Source organism: Mesocricetus auratus, unplaced genomic scaffold (assembly GCF_017639785.1).
Source record: "Mesocricetus auratus isolate SY011 unplaced genomic scaffold, BCM_Maur_2.0 Super-Scaffold_100015, whole genome shotgun sequence".
Classification (NCBI taxonomy): domain Eukaryota; kingdom Metazoa; phylum Chordata; class Mammalia; order Rodentia; family Cricetidae; genus Mesocricetus; species Mesocricetus auratus.
Window position 1 is genome coordinate 40,603,580 of NW_024429198.1, and position 26,125 is coordinate 40,629,704.

General features: G+C 38.9%; 1 protein-coding gene and 1 non-coding gene across 5 annotated transcripts in view; both read left to right on the forward strand.

The window, feature by feature from the left end:
- Window positions 1-26,125, forward strand: part of Cd226 (CD226 molecule) — a 79,769-nt gene that overhangs the window by 30,839 nt on the left and 22,805 nt on the right. For all 4 annotated transcript variants that reach the window (XM_005065386.4, XM_021235157.2, XM_021235154.2 and 1 more), the window contains exon 4: window positions 16,027-16,371. In XM_005065386.4, the coding sequence (XP_005065443.1) occupies window positions 16,027-16,371 (345 nt within the window). The remainder of the gene's footprint in view (window positions 1-16,026; window positions 16,372-26,125) is intronic.
- LOC121144414 lies at window positions 20,020-20,166 on the forward strand. Its single transcript, XR_005881770.1, has one exon. It is a non-coding gene; the product is annotated as a U4 spliceosomal RNA (small nuclear RNA).

A 26,125-nucleotide genomic window follows, 5' to 3' on the forward strand; every position in this document is an offset into this window, starting at 1 on the left:
GCTGTTTAATTGGACTTCAGGCTGAATAGGAGGGATACTTAAACCTTTCTGGCACTGTAAACCTAGTGACATATGCCGGCTGAAGTTGTCTTAGATCCAAGAAGAGAACCTGCTATTATCAGGTTCCTAAATTGACATAATTTCTGTCTTCACTATACTTATCTTTCTACCCATAGATAGTATATCACTCAGCCCTTATCAATTGTGTTCCAGGATGAACTCCCACATAGATTATCCAACATGAAACACTTAGTCCTGAATACATGAATGCTACAGCAAAGATAAATGAATTCAGTAGGCTACGTATACTTGTGTGTCTATGTGTTACATATATATATACATGTGCATATGTGAATACATGTGAGAAGTCAATAACAAAGAAGAAATCATGAATCTGGGAGGAGGATGGAGGAGTTGGAAGTAAGAGTGGTGTAGATGTAATGCTCATAATTGGAAATTCTCAAAAATACCTCCTCCTCCTTCTTAAGTACTACATGTTTAAAAAGCAAAACTACTTTGAAGAATCTCCACAGTCACATAGTGACTGCACTAATTTGCATACTTTACTATATTATATGGTTTGTTTGTAACAAGTGAGTTATGGGATCAGCCCAGGTAACTATAAACTGATGAACATATAAGTGTATTTATATAAAAAAATATGACATCACACACACACACACACATACACACAGAGTAGTATTTTATCCAGTCATAAGGAAGAATTAAGTTATGCTATTTTCAGGAAAGTGGATTGTACGGGAGATCATCATGTTAAGTGAAATAAGCCAGACTCAAAAAGAGAACTGTGTCGTGCTTTCTGTCATGTGTGGAATTTAGAGAGGAGAAAGGAGCTTAAGAATAAAAGACTATTAAGCACATGGAAGGGGGTAATGGAAAGGAATGGTGAGAGAAAAGTAGGGAGGTAAAATGATCAGAGTGATTTATGTACATATGAAGGTATCACAATGACATCTGATACGTTCTACAATTAATTTATGATAAAAATAGTAACTCCCTTTTTTCTATTTGTAATGAAGCTAGTGCCTTTATCATCATGAGAAATGAGGAACTTAAATTTCAAAATCCTCAGCTCTTGTGATCTGTAACAATCACTAACAAATTCTTTAGAAAAATTTAATTCTCCATTATTGTCTGTCTTTGTTTTCAGACTCTGTTAATGCAATGTTCTTGTGTTTCTTTCTCAGATGTCCTCAATGTTCTCTACTGCTCTCTCCTTCCTCTGCTTGCTTTTAAACGACCATGGGTAAGGGGATAGAAAAGGTGCTGCAACAGGTACAGGGATTACTTTGCTGCTGATGTGGGGTGATGCTATATTTCTTCTGGTACTCCAGGGATTCTCCCATCAGTTCTGTCTTTCTTAGTCCCAACTCATAACTGACCAGTCCATATTTAGGTCCAGGGTTGCCTTATTCTAATTACAAGGAAGTAATGAACCAGAATGCCATCAACTACTGGTTCCTTGTGCTATCTGAGACACCTATACTTGAGAATGGTCAGAACAGATTTTGTTTCATGTGACCAGGTCAGAGACTGACTGGGCTCTTACTCATCTTGTCTGAGTTTCATAATCTATGAAATGATACCGTTATATGTACCTCACTGGATTGTTGTAAGTGTTAAAATGAAACAGAATGTTTAAATCGTTGCATTGTAGCATGCAGATGATAAGTACTCAAGAAAGCGTGACCACAATTAGGTCAGACACTGAGGCTAGATTGTTATCACACTTGTAGTGAGAATCAGGTTCCTTATTCAATTCAAGAGAATTGAAACCCTTGGTAAGAGGGGTGACATATTGTCACCTTCAGTGTGGTGGAACTTTATATCCAAAAGCTTAAAAGATACATAGTTAAGACATCTCAGTCACAGAATGTAAAGGATTCTAGTTACCCTTTCTTGAACTAAGAAAGGAAAGGCACGTGGATATAAACAAACAAACAAACACAAGGACAGAATGGGCACCGTCTGAAAAGTAGCCAGCCATTCAGCTACTTCATGCCTGCTTTGCTATTGTCAGTGCCTCTGATGATTGTATGACACACTTCCCATTTCATGTTGAATGGTGAAATAAGAGCAACAATTTGGATAGACACAAGGAAGCAAAGTCTGTTGCATTCAGTTGAACAGAAAGTTAAGTTCATAGACCAAAGATGTGATTAAAAGATATGCTTTGGTGGGCAAAGTTTCTTTGATGACATAGTGTGTGTGTGCATGAGTATGCATAAAAATATAAAGAGAAAGCTTACGATTCCTTCTATTTCATCCTCCCTTTCCCGTTTAATTCTCATTTATAGGAACATATATATTTGCACTATTAGTGAAGTCTGTGTATCATGAAAATATTTCCTGTATTTTATATTGTAAACATCCATAGCCTTTCATAACTTATGTGGTCTCATTATATTGTTAGACATTTAGATTATTTCCATCATTTCCTGTTTCAGCTCATGCTTGACAACAATATTCACACTTAGACTTTTGTGAAACTTATGTTTCCTGGGGTTGATGTGTAGGTTTTCCTTCTAATGGACAAAGGGTACAAATTGAATGCTGATTAAGATTTGTTGTCTTTTGTTCTACTACCATACCTGTTTTCCCAATACAAGTATATTTTGATAATTTGACAATTACATTTTAAATGCCTTTTACAGTATATATGTGACATAGATATTCTTTGTTTCTTCCTATTTCTGGATTTTCTTTCCTGAACTGCTTGCATTTCTGGGCATATTTGATGACTATACTTATCCATTTAATAGCTTGTGCTCATTCTGATTTCTCAGTATTGTGATGTTTAATTCCATTATCATTTGAACTAAATAACTTCAGCCTCACTTTCCTTAGAGGTTTGTGAAAAACACTGTTCATCTTTTTGTGGTTTGAATAATACTTGGAACCTTTTGTAGCAAAGGTATCAAAACCATACACATGGAGATCCTGGCTATTGTGTGGATGTTATATCAGGAAGACTAGATCTTGTATGTATTTCCTTGAGCAAATCAGGAAAGGAAAACCATAATTTGTGTAGGACTTGGTATTATTCACTAAACTTACAACACCTTGGGAAATGGTTATTAACCCATTCTCCATAAAATTCATTACACAAACTAATGTGCTTGGCATTGAATTAGGATTCCACATTTTGCAAGTATGGTACCTTTGAGGACTTGTATTTGTATTCTATGAAATAATCAGCTTCCTAGTGAAAACAAGAGAGTCAGAAAATAGAATACAGAATGGTAGAAAGTATCGAAGTAAAAGAGCACTTTTGGAATGAAGCATAATGAGTAGAAGAAGGCGTTTGAGAATATATGGCTGACACAAAGGAATAAAGTAAATGCAGTTCTTCTGAAACATCTACTGTAGATTCCAACAGGAGGTAAGACAACAAAGGCAAGAGTAAGCACATATGACTTTTTGTTTGTACTTGAGTGACAACAAGGAACATACAGCTTTTTAAATAGGGTTGGAATATAATGAAACTCACGTTTCACCTTTATGGTTTAAGAATCCATGAGTACCAAAGGGAAGAAGACCATAAATTGTAGAGTCCATTTGGGCAACTATTTCCATTGTTCCATAGAAAAGAACATAAAGACCTTTAAAACTGTGTCATACTTCTATCCTGTTTTGTTTGGAAGTCCTTATTTCTGTTATACAACTTTCTCTGATATTGTGCTTAGCTCCCACAGGTGAAGTAAATGTATTTAGCAAGTTGTTTTTGACCATCACATAGATGTAAGGTTCCCCCTGAGATTAAATAAGTACAATACATGGTACGTTTATTTTGAAAACATTTGAAACGCAGTAGAGAAACAGGCAACAAACATATATTTCAGAAATTATTTTTGCCTCTACAGAGTCCAGCATAATTGAGAAGAGCACACAGAGTGATATCAGTTTATCTTTTTCAAGCAGCAATTTATTTTATGCATTTATAGAAAAGTGTGAAAAGAAAATAAGGTCTCTAGGACCAGTGATTGTCTGACTCCTGTTCGTGGAAGAGAAGCATGGCTAGCCAGACTTTGAAGGTTGGCAGAGGTTGACTGAGTCAAAAAGGAAGCTTTTAACTAACTCAAGGTGGGCCACCATGAAGATTCTGGGCAGCCTCGTGTTGTCTCTTGTGCAGACAGGATGGTGTAAGATGAATACTACGTACGTTTCATAGAGCCCCAGCACTCTCGTATATCTTTAGCTGTATTCTCCAGAAGCAGTGCTAAGAGGAGGACACATATGATCAGACAGATTACAGTGCTTCCAGGAAAATCCTCCAGGGAAACTAGACCAAGGATATAGAACAATGACCTATAAACAAGGTCTGGGAAGTGAACTTCAACATTGTCTATCACAGAGTCCTGAGGGTGTCCGAGGAAGGGTAAGTCTGTCCCTCTTGTCATGAATGAGCAGTTAGGGAATGTGGGTGTCAGTTACCCCAGGGGTTCTACCCATGGAAGAGAGTGCTAAGAAGCTTGGTTGCCAGACAAAGGTGAAGGAATTCCATGGGGATATCCACTGAGCATTTTTAGGGTCTTCATAGTGTCCATTTCTAGCCCTGCTTCTTTTCAGCATTAGTGGGGCTCCCTGTGATACAGTATTTTTGCCCAAGCTGGAGTTCCGATATTTCAGATGTTATCGACCACCGCGCACATGCAAGGTTTGGTGTTGGAGTCATCGCTGCATTTCTCTCTTTCATAGCATACAAATACTATATAAAAACACACTCCTATTCTAGGAATCCTGACTTCTTAATTACAATCATCTATGACTGTGTAAAATGGATTGATATTTAAGTATTCATGGGAATGTTGAATGTTGAACTCTGTAGCTGAATTTTAAGTATTGCTGAAGACATCTAATGTTGACTGTAAGCAGAGGGATTCATTTTCTTATCTTAGAGAAAGTGGCTTTTATTTCATAGAAAAGGTTTTCCTACAGAAATTTTAAGTAATGGCCTTTTTTCAGAGTAAAATTAATTATAGGAGACACATTAATAAAAACAATGGTTCACCTTTAAAAAGTATATATAGCCAGGAGATGGTGGCACACACCTTTAATCCCAGCACTTTGGAGACAGATGCAGGCAAAATTCTGAGTTCTAGTACAGTCTAGTCTACAGAGAAAGTTCTAGGATAGCTAGAGCCTTTACACAGAGAAACTTGTCTCAAAAAAACCAACCAACAAAACACACACACACACACACACACACACACATACACACAAACCCATGACAAAACAAAAACAACATCCCAAAACAAAACAAAATGAAAACTATATGTAAATCTTGAATTTGTAATTCAACTTGATTTTTAAGTTTGATTAAAGCATTTGTGTCTATAGGAAGTTGGAGTATGTAAATTCATATCTATGTAAATATGTGTTTATTACATTTTGGAGAAGTGAACATGTCATTTCTTGTTTTCATATTTTTAATATATCAGTTGCTTCTTGGTCATTATTCAAATGTCATGCATAAGAAATGCCAGTTAGCATTTCTGGAAAGCCACCTGGGCATATAAAAAAGGAATGTAATGAACGAGATAATGAAATAGTGATACAGTTAGAAGATGTGGGAAAGGAAAGAAAATTGAACTTGGAAAAGAAAGAAAAATATACGTGATGTAAATGCAGTAAACACGGGCAAATTGGTTGTCTAGAGTTTGGGACCTTAAGCAGAATTTCCTCTAGAAAAAAGTGTCTGTTAATCTTTGACAACCGTTAGTGAGCCCAGAGTCAGTGGACAGACATGTAACAGAACTCACAGGGGTCCGAGTAGTTATGCAGCCTCCATGGTGAATCTCTAAGAGTAACTGACCCTGGTACTTCTCTTTTTGCTTAATGAATGCGGGAGGGAGGAGTGGAGAATGTTAGAGTGAAAGGAAAGAAGAAGTAAGGGATGGAAGCAGGGAAAGAAAGAAGGAAAAGAGAAGGAAGACAGCAGGGACAATTTCAACTCTGTTGCATGCTTCCTGTACCCCTTCCTCCTGCATGAGTCCCACATCACCCACAGCGCACTTAACAGGTGCTCACTTCCCTCCACACACCCATGGCAGCATCAGTGGGCCAACGCCACCTCCAGACCATGCTGGCTACTTTCCATGGCTACAGCAAGTCTGCTTTGGGCCCCTTGTCAGTGGGAGCCTGCTTCTTTACTTCTGCTTGAAAAACAGTCTAATGGCAATTTCACACTGTGTTGGTGCCTGCCAGGAATCAAAATTGTTATATGCATTTTAATAAGGATAAGGACAGAAGCTGATTTCTAATTATAGGATTTAAGGCACCAGAGAGAGTAAGATATTTAGGATCTAAGGCTTTCTTGGGTCCTGTTTGTCTCTGTGAAATTCAGCCTCCATGCAGGAAAAAAAAGAGAAAGCTTCAGTTATCTCTGCCAGGCTTCATTGTGATATAAGAATTGAGAGCTGGTTCGGTGGTTTGGTGTGTCTCCACACCCTCCCACTGGGATGAGAAGGATTTTACTGTTAGTCAGCCTGGTGGCTTCTCTGAAGAAGCTCAGTATGTTAGTATATGCTGTGCATTTAATGCCAGCACATAAGTAAAGAATTATTCAAGGCTGATTGCCTTACTTTAAAATACATTGCAAATGGAAGATGGGTTTGCCAGTAAAGTGCTTGTGTGGAACCCATGTCTGTCAAAAGCCAGATGAGATATGTGTCTGCAGTCTAGCTATGGAGAAGTTGGAAATGAGTATCCCTGGTTGGTTATCCAGTCTTGCCAAATCATCAAGGTCCAGGTTCAGTTAGAGATTATTCTGAAAAAAATAAGATAGAGGCTGATCATTGAAGGCATCTGATGTTGACCTCTGTTCCCTACACCCATGAACATGCATGCACACCTATACACACATGTGCATCTATTCTCACAATATGCATACGTTTCTCCCTTTTATTCATTATAGATTCTTTTTCTCATACAATATAATCTAAAAATGATTTCCCTTCCCCCTATATCTTCCAGATCCTCCACACCTCCTCTCACATCTGAATCCACTCCCTTCTTGTCTCTCATTAGAAAAGAACAGGTTTCTAAGAGATAACAACAAAATACAATCGAATCAAATATATGGTGAAATGAAAACTATCACATTGAAGTTGGACAAAAAGATCCCCAAGAGAGGGCACAAGAATCAAAGACCCACTTGTTTACCCATTCAGGAGTCTCCTAAAAGTTCTACATTAAAAGCTCTCATATGTGTACAAAAGTCCTGATGCCTGCCCGTGCAGACCCTGGGCTTGCTGCTTCAGTCTCTGTGAATTTGTATGAGCTTCGCTCAGCTGTTTTAGAGGGCCTTGATCACCTGGTGTCTTCCATCCCCTTTGTTACTCTCACTCCTTCTGCCTCCTCTTTCATGTGGTTCCCTGAACTCGGAAAGGAGGGATTTGATGAAGACATATCATTTAAAGGTGCACTCATGTTTCTTGTATGAGATAAAAGGCTTAGTGTACTCCAGCTTATACTCTCTGTGGGGAGATGGGTAAAGAGAGGATTCATCCTCTGGTACATCTTTTTCTTTTTCTGTTAAAAATTTCTTGCACAGAGAGTCAAGTTTATTCCAAAACGTGGGAGACTCTTGGTAACATTTTAGAAGAAAAACGGAAAGCTCTTGGACTGTAATATCTTTCTGTTTTAAAAGACCTCAGAAATGCAATCCTTAAAATTCTTGTGCCCCATTATTTGTTTCTCTGGCTGGGAGAAAATAATTGAGGATTTGAAAAGTTGGACTTTTTCATGTGGTTCAGCACATGCTACTGACTTAAATAAATAGCATTACTTCCAGGTAGCAATGGTAAGAGAGTCTGGTAGCAATTCAGATGTGCAGATCCTGGTTGCCCTCAGGTAAAGACTCTCTAGAACTTTTGGAAGCTGCCTGTGGAGAAGCTTGAATATCTACGGTTGGGCCTGCAGCCTGGATCACTGCTTGGAATCCTGGAGGTGTGAATCAGATCTGCCAGGCGGTGTGGCAAACTATTTTCTTTCTGGGGCTTGGACAGGTGCAGGCCGTTCTGGACCTATTGTAACTCTTCCCTTTATTTGTGATTTCTGGGCTGAGTCCCTGCTTCATCATTCAGGGCTGATCTATTTTGTTCCATTTAGACAAATGTCCCTGTCTGTCTGTCCTGCCTTTGAAACGGCTTTGCTGGGGCTGTATTTTATCTCTTGATGGTAGCTCTCATTCTTCTCCCTTTATCATTGCTGTTCAGTCAAGCAATATCTTAGTTAATTTTTATCTTGCTTTGTTCCTTTACCTGCACTTTAAATGAAGGATGACAAATGGTATTTCATGGTGGGGCCTGTGGAGATTGTTGCCTTTCTAAACAGGGCATCCTGGCTGCCTCTGAGTGGGCTGGTGAACACCTGTTACCCAAGTGTAGTCTTGAGTTACTGATAAAGCTGCTGTAACAAGTGCTACCGTCTGCATGGCTTGCCCAAAAGGAGAGCATCATGGGTGGATGAGGAGCTAGAAGAATGTGGTACCAATATCAGCAGCAAGTTCCTCTGACAGCTGTGCCAGGCCTCTCTCCAGGCCCTAGCTGTTCCTTGGCTTGTGATGCTCCTCCCATCTCTGCCTTCATTTTGTTGTGGCATTATCCCTTTCAGTCTGTGTCAAAATTTCCCCTCTTTGTAATGTAAAGATGCCAATCTTAGTGGATAAGGGTTTACCCACTGCAGGATGACTTCATCTTAACTAATTACATCCCCAAGGAACCTCACTCTAAACCACTTTATTTGCTGGTGAAGTCTAAGAACTTTGCCATGTGAATTTAGTGGAACACATTCAACTCATCTCCTACTTTAGTCATCATGGAATATTGGAACATTTTAAGGAAAGGGTATCTAACCTATTTGTCACTTTCCATACTTGAACTTATTGAAGTGATTTTAAAAGCATTAATTGGGAGTTGGCCTGCTGAAGTTCTATGAATACTGAAATGTTTTAGGTTACAGGTTCCTGTTCCTGTTCTGCTTGAAGTTGCTTGAAGCTTCAGTTAGGGGTCTGCCACAACTGACTTTTTCTGGCTTTTATCTGTCACAGGAAGAGCGAGGGAGGTGAAGCTACTTTGGGGGAAATTTAGTCTTTGGGGTCTGGCCTCCTTCCTCTACCCTCACTACAGCATCCTCCCACACGACCTGTTCTTTGAATTTCAGAAGCATCTCTTCCACTTCCTGGACTCTGTTTCTAACTGGAAATTAGTGTGTTTGATTTATCTTGTTTGTTTGTTTATTTTGTCTGCTTGTTTTGAGAACCTGTATCTTAGATCACTGTAGAACAATTTGTTAGTCATCATGCAGTCAATGTTTGGATTTTAGAAGAGTTTCATTGTGCATTTCACAGACTAGGCAGGGATGGGAATACATTGAAGCCACTAGTGTTAGAACTTCTAATTAGCTGATGTAATAATAGCTACCACAGATGGCTTGGGGCAATTCTGAGCTGTTTAACTGTTAGTCTATTTTAGACATCTTAAGAACAAGTTATTGTCTTGTACTTTGGAAACCCATGGAGACATCTGATCAAGTGGGAGCTGTTGATTTTTACCTCACTCGCAAAAGCGGTGGTGGAGAAGTGAGGGTAGACGTATGCACCCGAGGATGGCAAATACAGAGTGACATTCAGAGAGGAACGCTTGAGAAAGAGGAGCAAACTCTGAAGGAGACGGGAGGCATGTCACAGAGGAGAGAGGGGAAGCAAGAAAGCATTGATGCCAGCTAGGTAGAGTGGGGCTTCATAGAAGGCTGGACCTCTAACATTTAGGGTCAAAGGCACAGGTGACATTTGGAGTATTGGTAAAATGGTAGAAACGGAGACTAACTGCATGAAGCACTCATGGAAAATGAGAACATAGGGGAAACCCACACCTGCAATAAATTTGAATGAATAGGAAAGAGCAAAGAATGATTGGACATTGGTGAGTATATCACAGGGCCCAAGAAGACTTTCAGAGGGCAGACATTTCCACTTGAATGAGTGGAAGGAGTCCAGTTAGAAACAGAGATGGAAAAGTTAAGGAAACTGTTAGAGAAGTGGAAAAATCATGGCATGAAAAATGCATGGACTCAAGAATAAAATGAAATTTGTTCGAATTGCATTCTTTCGCCTATAAGCGCAGCATTTTGGGAAACAACCTCATTATTTTATTACCCTATTTCACAGTTACAGCAATGAGAGCCTGAGAGTGTGAAGAGCCTTTACAACCAAATGCTTCCAGTTAGCTCAGTTGTCTGACTTCCCAAACTTTATTGAACAAATAATTTTAGATCTTTAATTAAGAAAATTAAGAAATTAGAAATGAAATGATCCATGTGAGATAGTTATTGAAAACCACACTGATTAAACTAATTAGAAATTTTAAGACCCTTTTATTAGTAGCCAGATGAAGAGCAGGATTGTGCCTCTGAAAAATCTCTTGGCATCCAAGCTCAGGGGTACAGAGTTTTTAAAGACAAAAACTACAAAGATAAAACGTACTCTATACTAAAATTAGATGAGTGTCAGAGTAACATTGAAATGTTCAATCCTGGCAGAGCATAGAAATTATTTTATACACAACATGCAATTATTTTTTACTTGTAATTTTATAGTTATTTTAGTTTATCAATTGTTTGGGTTAGTATGTCTGGACCATAGTTAAGACCAGGAAAATCTCAATGTCTTGCCAAGGCAGATGTGACTGCTATGGGGAAGGTAGAGTGTTGAGAACTGTCTAGGCAAACACAGAATGAAATCAGAAGAGCATGGTGTGATCTTAGTCATGTCAGCAATAGCAGTAAAATAAATTATCCTACATGCCTATTTTATAGATTGCCCAACTACCAATCTTGGGCCTATTATTACTGTTCTACATTTCTCATACACCTTCTTATTAGATTTTTTTATCTATTTTACACTTCTCAACTTGTATCAGGATTCTGCTTTTCAATTCCATGCATTAGAGCTATTCAGTCCTTTTGAACTTATATGTTCTTTCCTTTTGTTGTTGTTGCCATAAGTTTGAATTCTGTGTAGTTCAATGTTCTGCCTTCTCAGGTGTCATATAACACACTTCTCAACCCTTTGTAGTTCTGTAACTTGTTAGTAACTTTATTTATTTATTTTAAATTATTTTTTATTTAGGTTAGAAACAATCTTGTTTCACATGTCAATCCCAGCTCCCTCTCCCTCCCCTCCTCCCGGGCCCCCCCGTCCTCCCCACCAGGTCTCCCAGTCCCCCACCCAATCTCCACTCCGATCCCTGTTAAGAGAAGCTTTTTCTTTGCTAGCCGCTTTGGTTTATCTCCCGCCAGTTGCCTGGGCTCTGCCGCTTTGTAGTCCCCAAATAAACACACAAGACGCTGTATTAATTATGAAGCTGTTGGCCTTGCTTGTTTCTTCCTGGCTAGCTCTGCTTTAAGCAATTACCCCATAATTGTTAATCTAAGTATGTTTCTTACCGGAGAGGTTTCCGGGCTTCCTACCCCAATGGCGTTACATCTCGACTCTCTTGTCTTTCTCTTTCCCAGAATCCTCCTGGACTCCTAGTCCCTCCTATCTTGGTTCCCTATAGGCTCAACAGTACTTTATTGACAAATGCACAGGACTTCCCCCAACAGATCCCCAAGGAGGGTGAGGCACTCCGTGGTGGATCTCCAGTAACTTTAAAATTTGGTTAGAGTGAAGCTTGGTTACTTGGGCAAGATTTTTACTTAGGAAACTAAACAAATTTTTAGATGTATCTTACCTTTGTGTAGAACTCTTAATTTATTATGACATTAAAATGTTATTTAAAATATATTTCTCAATATGAGGATTATTGCAGATGTCAATGCCACCCAAAACAATCAAAAGGCATATTGTATTTGCTGGTATTCAGAATCTGTACTGGCCTGTCCTTGGGGTTCTGACAGTATATACCCTCAGCTGCAGTCACTAACAGCATTACCTGTGCACATACACTACTTTCACTTTTAAAAGGGCCCTGCCTACCTCCCAATTGTCTCTCTGTCTTTCTTTTTCTCCCTCTCTCTGTCCCCCCCTCCTTTTCTCGCTCCTCTCTCCTGTGGTTCCTGTCTCTGGAAGCCGGTCTCTATCTTCCCCTTTCCCTCTTTATGATCCCTTTTCCTAATTAAACAGAACAAAACAAAACAAAACTCTCTGATTGAACCTGTCTTTCTCTCACCTGCCGCTTTTCTTAAATTTCTACAGTATTGACTACAATGTGGAGTTCTAATTGACTTTTTATTAAAATAATATTGATTGCCCTCTTTCATTTCTTGCAAGGGTTGCTCTTGGGGCTCAAGACAGAGTGGTATAACTTGTCAGTTGACTTGCACAAAGGTTTGGCTTGCAATGTTGGTGTAAACAAGCCTGGGGCTCTGTGATATTGATGAGGTTATTTAGCAGTTCCTTCCTGGGAGACATGACACACATACACATCTACTCACCCCAGAAAGGAATCTCATGATGGACCAAATTTGGTGAACCAATACGATTTTATTGAGGCAGCTAACAGAAGTGTGGATGAGGGGTCAGTTAGAGGAACAGGAATGACTCAAAGAAAGCTACATCACCCCAAAGAACACCCCAGCAACCCCAAACCAGTGACAACTCATAGAAGCACTAGTTCTGGCGCTGCTCCAGTACTGGTTCCTGCCTTTACAGCCCTAGACAGGTTTATCCAGAAATCTTGCAATGTTTTTGCTTTCCCGATCACGTAACACTTGTTTTACCTCTTGTGTTTCCCCCTCACTCCTGCTGTACCTCATTGGGTGATGGGAAGAGCTTCCCAAACCACAGACTGACTGACAGGCTTGTGGGGGGTATGGATGGTGAAAGTCAGTGGCTAGGGATTGTGAGGTGAGCATGAAGTATGAGTACACCAGCAGTGATTGCTTCTCCAGAGGTGGAGTGATACTTGGAAATGTAGATAAAGCGCAGAACTAATTTTTTTACAAATGGTCTATAATCATGACAGAAAAGTCACTTGTGAAGTTGAATATATCAATAAAACATTACACAGACAATAGTATTTTATATTCATTTAAGAAACTGGTACATGACAGAATTATAAGTATGAAATCAATTGGTTTCTATTTTTTTTATTTTGGGATTCAATTAAAATCAGACCTTTACTGCCCGTGAACTATGGCAGTTTTGTCTCCGGTTTAAATGGATTGACCTTTGAATTTGCACTGTGTCAGGGTGGCATACCCTCTTCTTTATGTCAGGTCTTATAGATTGTTATTTTTAGTGTCACTTTGGACACTCTTCCACTTGGATGAGCACAGCAGCCACAAGCAACCTATATGTGGGGCATGGTTTTCATTTCAGACAAAAAAGTTAGCTCTGTTAGAATGAACCTTGACCGGGGTGGGGTGGGGGTACAGGAGAAGCTTCTCTATGCTTCTAGACAGCTATACTGATTTTTGTTGTTGTTTGAGTCTACAGGCAAGTGGGTCTGGGTCCTTATGTGGAGCCTGAACTGGAACCTGTCTGTCCCTAGAGTTCCCTCCATCCCTTAGTCCTGCTATTCTTGGGTAGAGGTTTTTCTCCAGTGTTTCATGGATTTGTCCTTCATATAAATGCAGATAATTTCCCTAAGCAGAACCTAGGACTCTGTGCCTGAATTGACAAGGATATGGAGCTGCTCCTGAGGGGAGGGCAGGGTGAGAACAGCCTAAAGAAAGCTTCTGAGGTGGGAGTAGAGACAGAAATACTGAAGAAAATGAGCTGTGATTGTGACACTAACACCTGTAGCCAGGGATTTTACCTTCCTGCTCCTGAAGGCCCACGACCACTTGCATATGAACAGCAGTTGTTTTCTTATTTATTTATTTAATTTAGAGATGATCTTATTTTATATATCAATCCCAGTTCCCTCTCTTTTCCATCCTCCCACCGACCCCTCTCCATCCCACACCCCATCCACTCCCCAGGGAGGGTGAGGCCTTATATAGGGAATTATCAAAGTCTGTCATATGATTTAAGGGAGGGCCTAGGCTCTTCTCCATGTGTCTGGGCTGAGAGAGTATTCCTCCATGGGGGATGAGCTCCCAAAGTCGATTTGTGCACTAGGGATAAATACTGGTTCCACTGTTAGGGGTCCCATAGACTGCCCAGGCCTCCAAACTGGCACCCACATTCAGAGGGCTTGGCTTGGTCCATGCTGGTTCCCCAGCTTTATGACTGGGGTCCCTGTGCTCTCACTTGGTCAGGTCAGCTGTTTCTGTGGGTTTCTCCAGCATGGTCTTGACCCCTTTGCTCATCCTTCCTCCCTCTCTACAACTGGATTCCAGAAGTTCTGCTCAGTGGTGAGCTGTGGGTATCTGCTTCTGCTTTATTCAGCTACTAGATGAAGGCTGTCGGATGGCATTTAAGATAGTTGTCAGTCTCATTGTAGGGGAAGGGCATTTAAGGTAGGCTCTCCACTATTGCTTAAATTCTTAGTTGGGGTCAGACTGTTAGTGTCTGATTTAGTGTTTTCCTTCTGTTTCCCATCACTTTTCTAGTAACTTCCTCCATCTTAATCTTAACTTCGCCTTCTCTAAGCTTTGATTTTCTTACTACATTTTTTTCTCCTTTTCATTTTTTCCTTCTGTTGTGTTAGGTTATAGCTCAGAGATGAAACATTTTCTGTATGCCTCTTATGTGGGCAAAGTGTTACTTCTGCTGAATGTTACTTCAGCCACACACTGAAATACTAGACAGCTGTGGCTTTTCTATATGCAAAAGTTTTCATGCCATGAGCCACTTGTTGCAGCTGGTTTCTGGTGTCAGTAGATTTAAGGTATTAATCTAATAGGAACAGTGAATCATACTGTACTTTAGAACTGTACTCTTTTTCAAATGTGCATTTTTCTTATTTTCCATTGCCTTCCCTCCTTCTCTTGCTCTTACCATTGAATGATTTTTGTTTTATAAGCCCAAGTACTTGTTCCTTGCCACCTCTGAACATAGCTGATACAGATACATAGATGCTCATAGATGCTCTTTTTTTCCATCCCACCTGCCCGTAAGCTCTGTGACATCATTGCTGCTCAGACTTCTCTTTTTGGCTAACAAATCAGAGTTTTTGGTCTGTGGCAGGAAAGACTTTGGATGAATGATGCTGATACTTCACTTGTTTCAGCTATCCTGATCTTAGAGATAAATATTTTGAGTTTTAATGTTAACATTAAGTTCACAAACTTCTGGTTCTCACAAAACATGGATGACCCCTAAAGAACATTTGTTCATGTGGGTTATGTCTATCAGGTTCACAGTATTAGAGCTTAACACTGAATATAATTTTAAACACAGGAGTCTTTCGATACTCACTACACAAGGTATCTGAGCCTCTGACAGTATGTGTTTTACATTAGTGAGAAATCAGGAGTGGAGAAGGTTAATTACATTTTCCTATTGCTGTGAAGATAAACCGAACCTTACAAACCTCCAAAAGGCGCATAAAGGTGGCAAGAACATACTAAAACAGACAATCGTTGAAATGTTTGATGATGCTTACTTATGCTGTGAACTCCAGAAATGGTGGGTTGAGTGTAGGAATTTGGGAGAATATTTTTGGCACCAGAAGTTTATTCTACTTGTGAGCTTTCACCTAGGCACTAGATACTACCGTACAACTGAATGTAGTTAATGAAAAATGATGTAGTATTCTTTCATGGACATTAAAGCCTTGGTCTATTGTCCTATATGATAATCTGGAAATTGGAGTTACTGGTTCAGTTTTGTTAATTTAAACCATGATACGATTACTGTCAAAAACGTACCAAGGTTTTTGGTTATATTTCTCATTGTCTGGTTAATCAACCAACATTCAAAGGAAATGTGTCAAGCACTGTATCCCTTTTCCATCTACAAGTCCTTAATGAAAAATCCATTCTCTTACAAAAATGCAAAGTGAAGATAACATCAGCAGTCGCTTCAGTGTGCGTTCCTGGGTAGCTTTCCTCTCTGGGAGTGAACATCTGACCACCAGCCTAAGCCTCTGCTTCTTTTTTTTTTTTTTTCAGATAGTTTTGAGATAGCTGCATCCTCAAATGGCTACTTGTCTGCAGAACCTGGACAAAATGTCACACTCAATTGCCAGCTACCAAGGAACTGGCCAGTGCAACAAGTCATGTGGGAAAAAGTCCAGCCCCATCAGGTAGACATCTTAGCTTCCTGTAACCTCTCTCAAGGGACAAGATACACATCAAAGTACCTAAGAACAACATGGAGCAAGTGCAGCCAGGAGAGCCTGCAGAGTGTCATCATCCCCAATGCCATGGCCACCGACTCTGGACTTTACAGATGCCAGTCTGAGGCTAGCACAGGAGAAAAGGAAACCTTTGTTGTAAGGCTGATCATAACTGATGGTGAGTGACAAGGGATGTTCCAAGTGTCAAAAACAGAAAAAAAAAACCCCAGCAACAAACAAAACAATTGTTTTTACCAGTAATAGAAACTTTGTTTCAATTTATTGTCCCTCTTCTTTTTATCCTTCACTTCCCCCTTCTGTCTTTTTTCCTCTCTGCTCTTTACTTCCTCCCTCCATTTTTCTCTCTCTATTGTTTCCTTCTTTTTCTTCCTCCTGCCCCTACCCTTCCTCTCTCCATCAATTCTTTCCTTCTCAACTGCTTTTTCTATCTTTTGCCTCTTATTTCCATTCTTCTACCTGTCCCTCGTTTCCCTCCTTAGACCTTCCCTGGTTTTCTACCCATCCTACTAGATCATCCTACTAGATCATCCCTTCTCTTGCCCCTTTATCTTCTCTTCCCTTCCCTCCTGTTCCCTCTCTTCCTTTCTCTTTCTCCCTCTCCCTCTCCTTCCTCCCCTCACTCCTTTATTGCCCTCTCCTTTACAGTGGTTAACTATCTATAGGCAAGTCTTTCATTCTGCAACTGACCCTCACTGTTTCTTCTCATGTTGCAAACTGGTCTTTCCTTCGGCGATGGAATGAATAAGGGAAGAGTCTATGTAACAGCAGCCTCTGTCCCTGCTGCCATTGCAGCTATGTATAAAGAGGATGGTAGTTACTGGAGAACAGCAGGTTTTCAAGTTAGGTGTGGTCATGAGCTGAAGGACAGACAGGCATTGGATTTTTAAACAACATCAAAGAATGGTTGGTTGAAAGAATATTTGATGTGTATGTGTGGGCATGTGTGTGTGTGTGGGGGGGGTGGAATTAACAGAATGCTTTGTCTTACATTGACTATTCCTGTAGGCACAGTCAGGAAATACTGCTTACCTAAAAAAAAAAAAAAAAAAAAAAAAAGTCTTACATCATGGAAGTTATTTTGGATCTGAACAGAAAAAAAGAGAGCAAAATGGATGCTAATCTTTTGTTTAAGAAAAAAAAAACAGGGCAAGAAAATATCCTAAGCAGAGCTGTCATAGAGCCATTTTCAAACATATATGAAATAAAATCTTAATTAGTAAATGCTGAGGTCATAGAGCAAATGAGGGGAATGGGTTTTAGGAGGTGTTGTTGTTTAACTTTTGCAAATTAGTGAAAATGCCTTCATATGCCCACCATATTTTTACAAAACTATTTCTCTGTACATAATTATTATAAACAATGTCAAACATCTTCCATCAGATGGAAGTGACAGTATAATAGCAGGTATTGTGAGTGTCTGCAAGACTTGAACAGATGCAAAATAGTTTTTGACATCTAGTTGGCAGATTAAAAGAATAATAATTGGATTTTATATCCATTAGCAAAAATTATAATTGATGGAAGATGACAACCATTGGTTTTATGTTTTGACTTAATTCTTTTTTTCAATTGTTGTTAAGTAAAGATAAAATCTAAAGCTACCAGACAGCAAGCAAAGAGGATGATTTGTGTTTCCTCTGGTGTGATTTTATTATCTCAAGTCCTGAGGCTATTTGGTCAAAAATCAATGTAGAGATTAAAGCAGAGAGACAGGTATAAGGTGTGAGGCAGATTTAATTCATCTCAGCTGTCAGGGTAAAGGTGATTTTGACACATGTTTTATAAACTGCTATATATCCTTCTCTTAGCTCCTATCCATTTCTTTTACAGGACATGATAATGCATGCATCCAAGTGAGTTTTCTTAAAATTCACTCACACACACACACACACACACACACACACACCCTTACGAGTTTTCCTAGGTCACCCAAGAGATTTTAACCAACAGTTGTCTAATCACACACACACACAATATATATTTTAAATAAAGGATGGAGATGGCAGAAACATGAATTATTTGCCATTGAATTTCTTTGCAAAAAAAAATGAAGCTTTTTGTTGTTTATGTGTACTGCTGACTTTGGAAGCAGTGAGAAACAGTTACAGATTATAATAACTGATTTTGAACCTCAACCATAGAGGCCAGTGATAGGATGAAAAATGTGCTTATAGCCAAGACCTACCATAATTTTTGTTGTTTAATATCCTTCAAATTTTAATTAGTCAAAGGAAATTAGTCACATCTCAGATCCCAAGGGGGAAAATTGTGAAGTCCTTTATGTCAATGAAATGAGGTATAGAATATTATTATTTAAACTGAATTTGCTAACATAAAATGAATGACAATAAAATAAATGACATCAACTCGTTCAGAAAATAGAGAGACAAAATGGGAAGGAACTGTTCGATGCTGGTTGAGGAACTTGATATAGTTCTCCAATCGTCTTTAATGAAGCTGCTTGACTGAACCAAGTTTCATAGTAGGAAATATTGATAACTAGAGCTGAGGAATGAGGGCAAAATAAGTCAGGGAGGGCAAAGTGAAATTTGTACCTGATTGTGGAGGAATGTATGTGGAAGATTATAATCAGATGACTAAATTGGTTCAGACAGTCTGAGCCATGAGTTAGTAAAGAGTGAGGCAGGTTAAATGAGTGGAACATTGACATGATTATGGATCTTCTGTCATAGTCAAGGAAAGTTACTATTGGCTCCCAAGCAAGGATGGTAAAATACTATTCCAGGAAATCAAGTTTGTTGATAATTTTCTGTGTGTAAGTCTTTCAACTCTGCTTACAATTATTCCCATCTTTAATTCAATTCTTCCTTTTCTCTTATGAATGAGATTACTTTCTTAATTGTGTTTTTTATATCATGCTGTATAGAGAAACACGGATGATCTTTTTTTGTATAGATTTTATACATAGCAACTTAAAAAAAAAAACATTGATTAATCCTAGCAACTGAGGTGCTTTTGTGTGTGTAGCTAAGCAGTCTTTAGGGTTTTATGTATGTGTGATAATGTCATATGCGAACATTTGTTTTTTTCCTTTCCTATCTGTATATCTCACATCTACCTGCTACGGTGAGGGCTCCTAGGATTATCTTGATTGCAGTGGTGAGAGTGGCATATTTGCTTTGTTCTTGATTTTTTTAGTCTTTTTTTTACTTTTAAATATAAATTAGATACAAGGTTGCTTCACATGTCAATCCCAGCTCCCTCTCCCTCCAGGCTCACACCACACCTTCCCACCAAACCTCCCTCCCCCAATCCCTACTCATTTCCCCAGGGAGGGTGAGGCCCTCCATGGGGGTATCCATAGTCTGTCATTTCATCCAGGGCAGGGCCTAGGCCCTCTCCCAAGAGTCCAGGCAGAGATAGCATCTCTCATTGTGGGATGGGCACCCGAAGTCCATTTGTATGTCAGGGATAAATATTGATCTGAAACCCAAAGCCCCATAGATTGCCTAGGCCTCCTCACTTGATCTTAAATGAAAAGTTTTCATTTGTTTACTGTTGAATCTGATGTTAGCTATGGCTTTTCATAAATAACCTGTATTATTGAGAGGGTCATATATGCCCTTTATTGCTAGAAGGTCTTTGTAAAATGTGAAAGATGTTAATTTACAACAAATGCCTTTTCTATTTTTATTGATATGTTCATGTAGTCTTTTATATATAATTTTTATGATAATGTGGTATATTGATTGGTTTTCATGCACAGAAATATTCTTACATCCCATTTGATTTTGATATATAATCCTTTTTATGTTCTATATTAATTATATAATTAAAATTATTAAGCTTTGTGCAGTGGCAGTATCATAGCCGATGAGATTTATCTGAGGTGTGATTATTGCTAATTGAAAATTGCTAGTATTTTGCTGCAGTGTTTCATTTATCTCCATCTTTATTAGAAACGTTGGCTTATAATCATCTTCCTTTGAGGCTTGCTTGTTTGTGTCAGAGCAATGCTTTTCTCATGAGTTTGTAAGTATTTCTTACACATTCAGAGAATTTAAGAAGGGTTGGTATTCATCCTACTTTGGATGTTTAATTTAATTTTTCTGTGAAACCTTCTTTTGGATTAGTGATGGGTTACATGTCCCAAGTGAACATAAATGTGGTCTAGACAAACAGAGAGGGATACAATACTGAAGACTCTCAGCTTCTGTCTGGGGTCCCTTTGGCATAGTCCCATGTTCTATCCTACTTTCTTCTTTCCCTAGCTGTCATCCTTCATCATTTACGTCCCTTCCCATAGAGTCTAGTCAGCACTCTCTGTCTTTATGCTCTGTTTACATTAACCCAACATCACTTCATGTATTTGGACCTTGTATATTTACTGTCTCAAACTTTCATAACTTAAAAATACTACAATTAGCCGGGCGGTGGTGGCGCACGCCTTTAATCCCAGCACTCGGGAGGCAGAGACAGGGGGATCGCTGTGAGTTCGAGGCCGGGCTGGACCGACAGCCTCCAAAACAATACAGAGAAACCCTGTCTCGTAAAAACCAAAAAAAAAAAAAAAAAATACTACAATTAAGTGATGTAGTAACTTCACTTGTTTTCATGGTCCAGATTCTTAACATATAATCTTGCCATCTTTGGTTGTATTTGTCACTAAAATGGAAAGAAATCAATTCCACTGAAAGCTTGTTAGCATATTAAGTACATATATTTAATTATGTATTCCTTTATTCCTAAAGTAATATTTTATAAAAATTAATATTTTTATCACTAATTATTGAATATCCATATGTAGCAAAAAGGGAAATTAAAAATATTTTAATTCACTTTATGAAATATGTATATAATAAACATATTTTAGGATAGTAGAAATGTGAAAAAAAATTTAAGCTGTGGGATACAAATAACATTTACAATAAATCCTTTGTTTACATATTGTTACATTCACTTACATATTATTACATCTATATATGAAAGTTATCAAAGTATCCTTTTAGGATATGCTCAGGAACATTTATTGAGCATGACATTTACTATATTAGTAGTTCCATCTTAGAGGGGATAATGTCCATCTAATTTTTACATTCTCTTCATAGCTTATTTCAAGACTTTCTTCATATGTCATAGTCCTCATTTGAGGACCCCAGAGGTGGAGGTGGGTGGCTAGAAAGAGGCAGTTAGTCTTTGGAAAAGGTCGAGGTCAGGGTGGTTCCTGTGGGCCAGCCCTTTTCAGGAACTTATTGCCCTGGGCATTGTATTGTTTTTAGTAAACATGTTTTTAGTAAACATTGTCTTGTAGCTGCCTACTCCCAGGCTGATGGGGAAGTGGGTCTCTGCTCAAGGTCTGGTGTCCCCACACTAGGATGGCATATAATGTAGTCTTTAATCTCATTATTGGGGAAGGGCTTTTAAGCCTCTCCACTATTGCTTAGTTTGCCAGTTGGTGTCATCCTTGTAGATCTCTGGAAATCACACTAGTGCCAGATCTCTCCTCAAACCTATAATGACTCCCTCTATTATGGTATCTCTCATCCTATTCTCCTCTGTTCTTCCCCCAACTCAGCCTTCCTGCTCTCCCATTTCCTCCTCTCACCTCCTCTTTTCCCCCTCTCTTTTTCCCAGCTCCCTCTCCCCCCATGCTCCCAATCTGCTCAGGAATTCCTGTCCCAGTCCCCTTCTTTGGGGTACCATACATATTTCTCTTGGGGTCCTCCCTTGAAAATTTAAAGGAAATGGACAATTTCCTGGATATATATCACTTACCAAAATTAAATCAAGAACAGTAAGCAATTTAAATAGACTTATAACACCTAAGGAAATAGAAGCAGTCATCAAAAGTCTCCCAACCAGAAAAAAAAAAAAAAAAAAAAAACCCGGGCCAGATGGCCTCAATGCAGAATTCTACCAGAAATTCAAAGAACAGTTCTCCTCAAAGTAATCCATTCATTAGAAGCAGAAGGTTCATTGTGAAACTTTTTCAGGACTTCAATAACCTTGACATCCAAGCCACACAAAGACACAACTAAGAAAGAGAACTACAGACCAATATCCTTCATGCAAAAATACTCAATAGAATATTGGCAAATCAAATCCAAGAACACAGCAGAAAAATCATCCATAATGATCAAGTAGGTTTCATCCCAGGGATGCAGGGATGGTTCAACACATAAAACTCCATCAATGTAATCCACCATATAAGCAAGCAGAAAAACAAAAATCACATGATCATTTCACTAGATGATGCCTTTTTAAAACACAAATACAGCCTAATGCCTAATCTGTAGGATTAGAGAATGAATAGTGTGAAGGTAGATCATAGGAGTATTTACCAGGAAATCACAGCACCACAGTGCCCACTCCCCCTACCCAAAATGCTATTTGTGGGTTGTATTAGCAAGACTCATGGTTGACAGGTAGTAAGAGTAGAGTGTCAACAATTGTTAAGATCCCTCATCCATTCTTGGCAAAGCTTCTTGACTTTGACTCCCTTTGTTTTTGACAGTAGGGAAGGAGGTGTGTGTGTGTGTGTGTGTGTGTGTGTGTTCATACCCATGTTCACATATGTGCATAAATGCCTGTCTAATTCAGTTCCTTATGCTTGCAAAACAAATGCTTTACCAAGCATTCCAGTTCCAAAGAAAGGTGACTTAATTTTACTTATTTATTTGCTTTTAAGTTTCTTGATTTATTTATCAATTTTTATGTGTTTATTTGTATTCTAGAGGAGTTCCAGGTAATTAATAATTGTTTTGTGCTTTCAATTTTTATTCACTTACAACCTTCTTTCTCACTTAATGGGGTTTTTTTGAGGACCAGCCTCAATGTCCCCTCAGGGTTCAGATGGGATGCTTCAGCAAGTGGTGGACTTAGAAAAACCTGAGGGTGAATGAATTCTCTACTATGTACTTTTCCATATCAGTTTCTTTATTGTTCTGCTATTATTCTAATTCTTCTCTCCTACTTCTAATTCCTCTCCAGCTTCTCCTCTTCTATTCTAAAAGCTCTTCTCCTTCAGGAGCTTTGAAATGATAAAGAAATTACGAGAGTTGTTTCTCATTGGGCAAGAGCACATTCCTAGGGCAAGTGATAAGGAGTTGAGCCATTGTCATGGCAACACAAGGGTCCAAGGTTACAGAAATGAGACTGTGACCAGTGGGTGGGGAGGACACAGTGAGATAAGATTTGAGACACAGGTCTTTTGTTAACAGACCAAAAAGTGAAGAGTTGGCATGCTTTCCTTAGTAACCTTAGTTGGACTACTGTGGCTCTGCCCTTGTACACATCCGAAAGGTTTTAAACTTATGATCTATTTACAAAAATCCTTTATTTTAGTTTGAACTTGCTCTGAGGTGAAAGTGAGCTAATTGTGTGCAGTTAGTCAGAGCAAAAGAACAAGACAGACTGTTAAGTGCCCACAGTCCTTGTGGGACAAGTAGACGTAGCTATGAAGCATGTCCCAGTATGTATTCAGCTGGTCAGGCCTGTATTAGTCCTAGCTGCAAGAGCCATCTATTCAGGACTAATGTCTGTAGGGCCAAACAGCCCTGGGCCCGACCCTGAGTGGGGGAGTGTGGATCAGGGAAGTCCCAGCTACCCCATAGTGTTAAGAACCAGACAGATACATCTTGTCATTTCAGGTGGGCTCTCAGTCAATACTGGAGATCACGGTTTATTCAAGCATTCTCTTAAGTAGCTTTCCAAAAGCATGGAGGAGCGGGTACTGGCAGAAGACATCTATTATCATGTATATAGGGCTGACTAGGAAACACTTCCTTTAACCCCAGAGACGTTCTTAGAACACAAGTACACAAGCCCTCAGACATTCCATAAGGGCACCAGTCTTCAGACACATCCCACTAGTCCCCTGGCACATCCCACTAGCCCTCATGATGGGTGTGGGGCCTAGGTCTATTGTTTCACAAACTAGAAGCCATTCTCCACTGTGGCCAGGCCATCCAGAGGTAACTAGCCGACATCTAAAAGACAATAGGAGATTCGAGCTCCTGGAATTGAGCTGAGGCCTATATCCAAAATACCATATTCAGGCCTCCGACAGTATTCTATATATCACAATTATACAGGCGAATGAAAAGTCATATATTCCTGACTAATCACAGATATATATGCCCAGTAGATGGAATACTTTCACGAGATAAACACACAAGCAGTAGGAAAATACCTAAGGTTATTTTTAGGGAAGAAATGAAGTTCTTAGGGAAGAAATGAAGTGACTCATAAGAGAAATTACAGAGAGGAGCAACTTGTTTCCCCAGCCAGTAATTCCATGGCCTAACCAGGTGGGGCTCCCTGTCACAGAATCACCCATCTGGTAGGTCGGCCTGGTGAACACTGGTTATGACCAGCTGTATCTCTCTCTCATGGCCCCTGACATCCACTCCCATGGATGTTCTAAGCTGGTATGCACAAACCATTCTCTTTCCATGACACAGTTTGATGATCTTCAGTACAGGAATATTTTACATACATGGAAAATAATATGTTCATGACATTTCTTTTATGTGCTAGGAGTATTCCACTAAAATCCCCGAGTCCTGATGATTTCACTCACAAGTTAAAATCATTTCCCCTGAAGTAGATCAGATGTAATTTCCACCTCAATTTAATATCAGCTTAGAGTTCTGGATGACAATTTGTTACCTAGATGTAACACACAGTTACCAACACCACAAGTAAGTTGAGTATTCAGTCACTGCCTATTATGTCGTGGATCCTTCATCTCGCAGTTGCCTCTGCCCACATCAAAGATTTTTTTTTTCCTTTCAGTGAGATTACCCATTTGAAAAGCACAAGTAGTCAGTTTCTTTTGAAAGTCCTGTGTAGAGATGTATACATTTTTTCCCAAAGTACAAAGTAAGGGAATGTTTACTTGTAGTCATTTTATACATATTGTGTTTTAATGTTTGATAGAATAGTAATGTCCTGTTAATATTACATACAAAAGAAGTGTGAAAAACAGAGAAAGCAGTTGCCCTTAGGAATTGCTGTTTGGTAAATCATTGCTCCCAGAGTGAGTTTCATCTTTTTATTGCATTTATCTATTTGTTTATTGCATTTATCTAGTGTGTGTGTGTGTGTGTGCGTGTGCATGTGTGTGTGTGTGTGCGCGCGTGTGTGTGTTGTATGGAAGTTAGAAACCAATGGGCAGAAAACAACTCTCCTTTTTACCATGTAGGTTTCAAGGACTGGAGCTCAGGTCATTAAGCTTGGTCACAAGCACCTTTGCTCACTGAGTCATGTTGTCACCCTCAGTTTTTATTCAAATTAAACCTTTTTTGTTCCTTGGAATTCAGATTGGTAAAATTCAAATTCAGATCTGTGAACTTAGTTATTCCCCTTAAAATCCATGCATGGCATCATGAACTGAAAAATTCTCCTCATGAAAAAAACAATTCTCCTAATACTTTTGACTCTAATGTAATCATTTTTACTGTTTTAGGTTGTACATACAAATTTCATCATAAAAGCCCCAAGGAATTATTAGCAGTGTGTGGTTATTTCTTAGAGCCACACTAGAAACTGTATATAGTTTCCAAACATATAAACACAATTGCCATTTTTAGAATTAACTTATTGTATAAGATTGGCAGTATTTGATTCTTACTGGAAATTACAGTTTTGAGTATTCCAATTTAATTATCCACATAAATATTTTATGTGAATTTCAAACATACTGACTTGATTCTTGACAAATATTCAAAGGTATTATAATGGCTTTTTGGAGATCTATTTATTTAAATGATCAGGACATGAATAGCAAGAATGAATCTGACACTCTCAGAGATATCTTCAAAGCCCAATTTACACTTTAAAGTTATAATTTACACTGAAGTGATTCAAGAATCCTTAAAAGGTATTGACCCAATAAAGAAATATTTTCAACATTCATAAAGTGTAAAATAAATATTTAACAATCTACA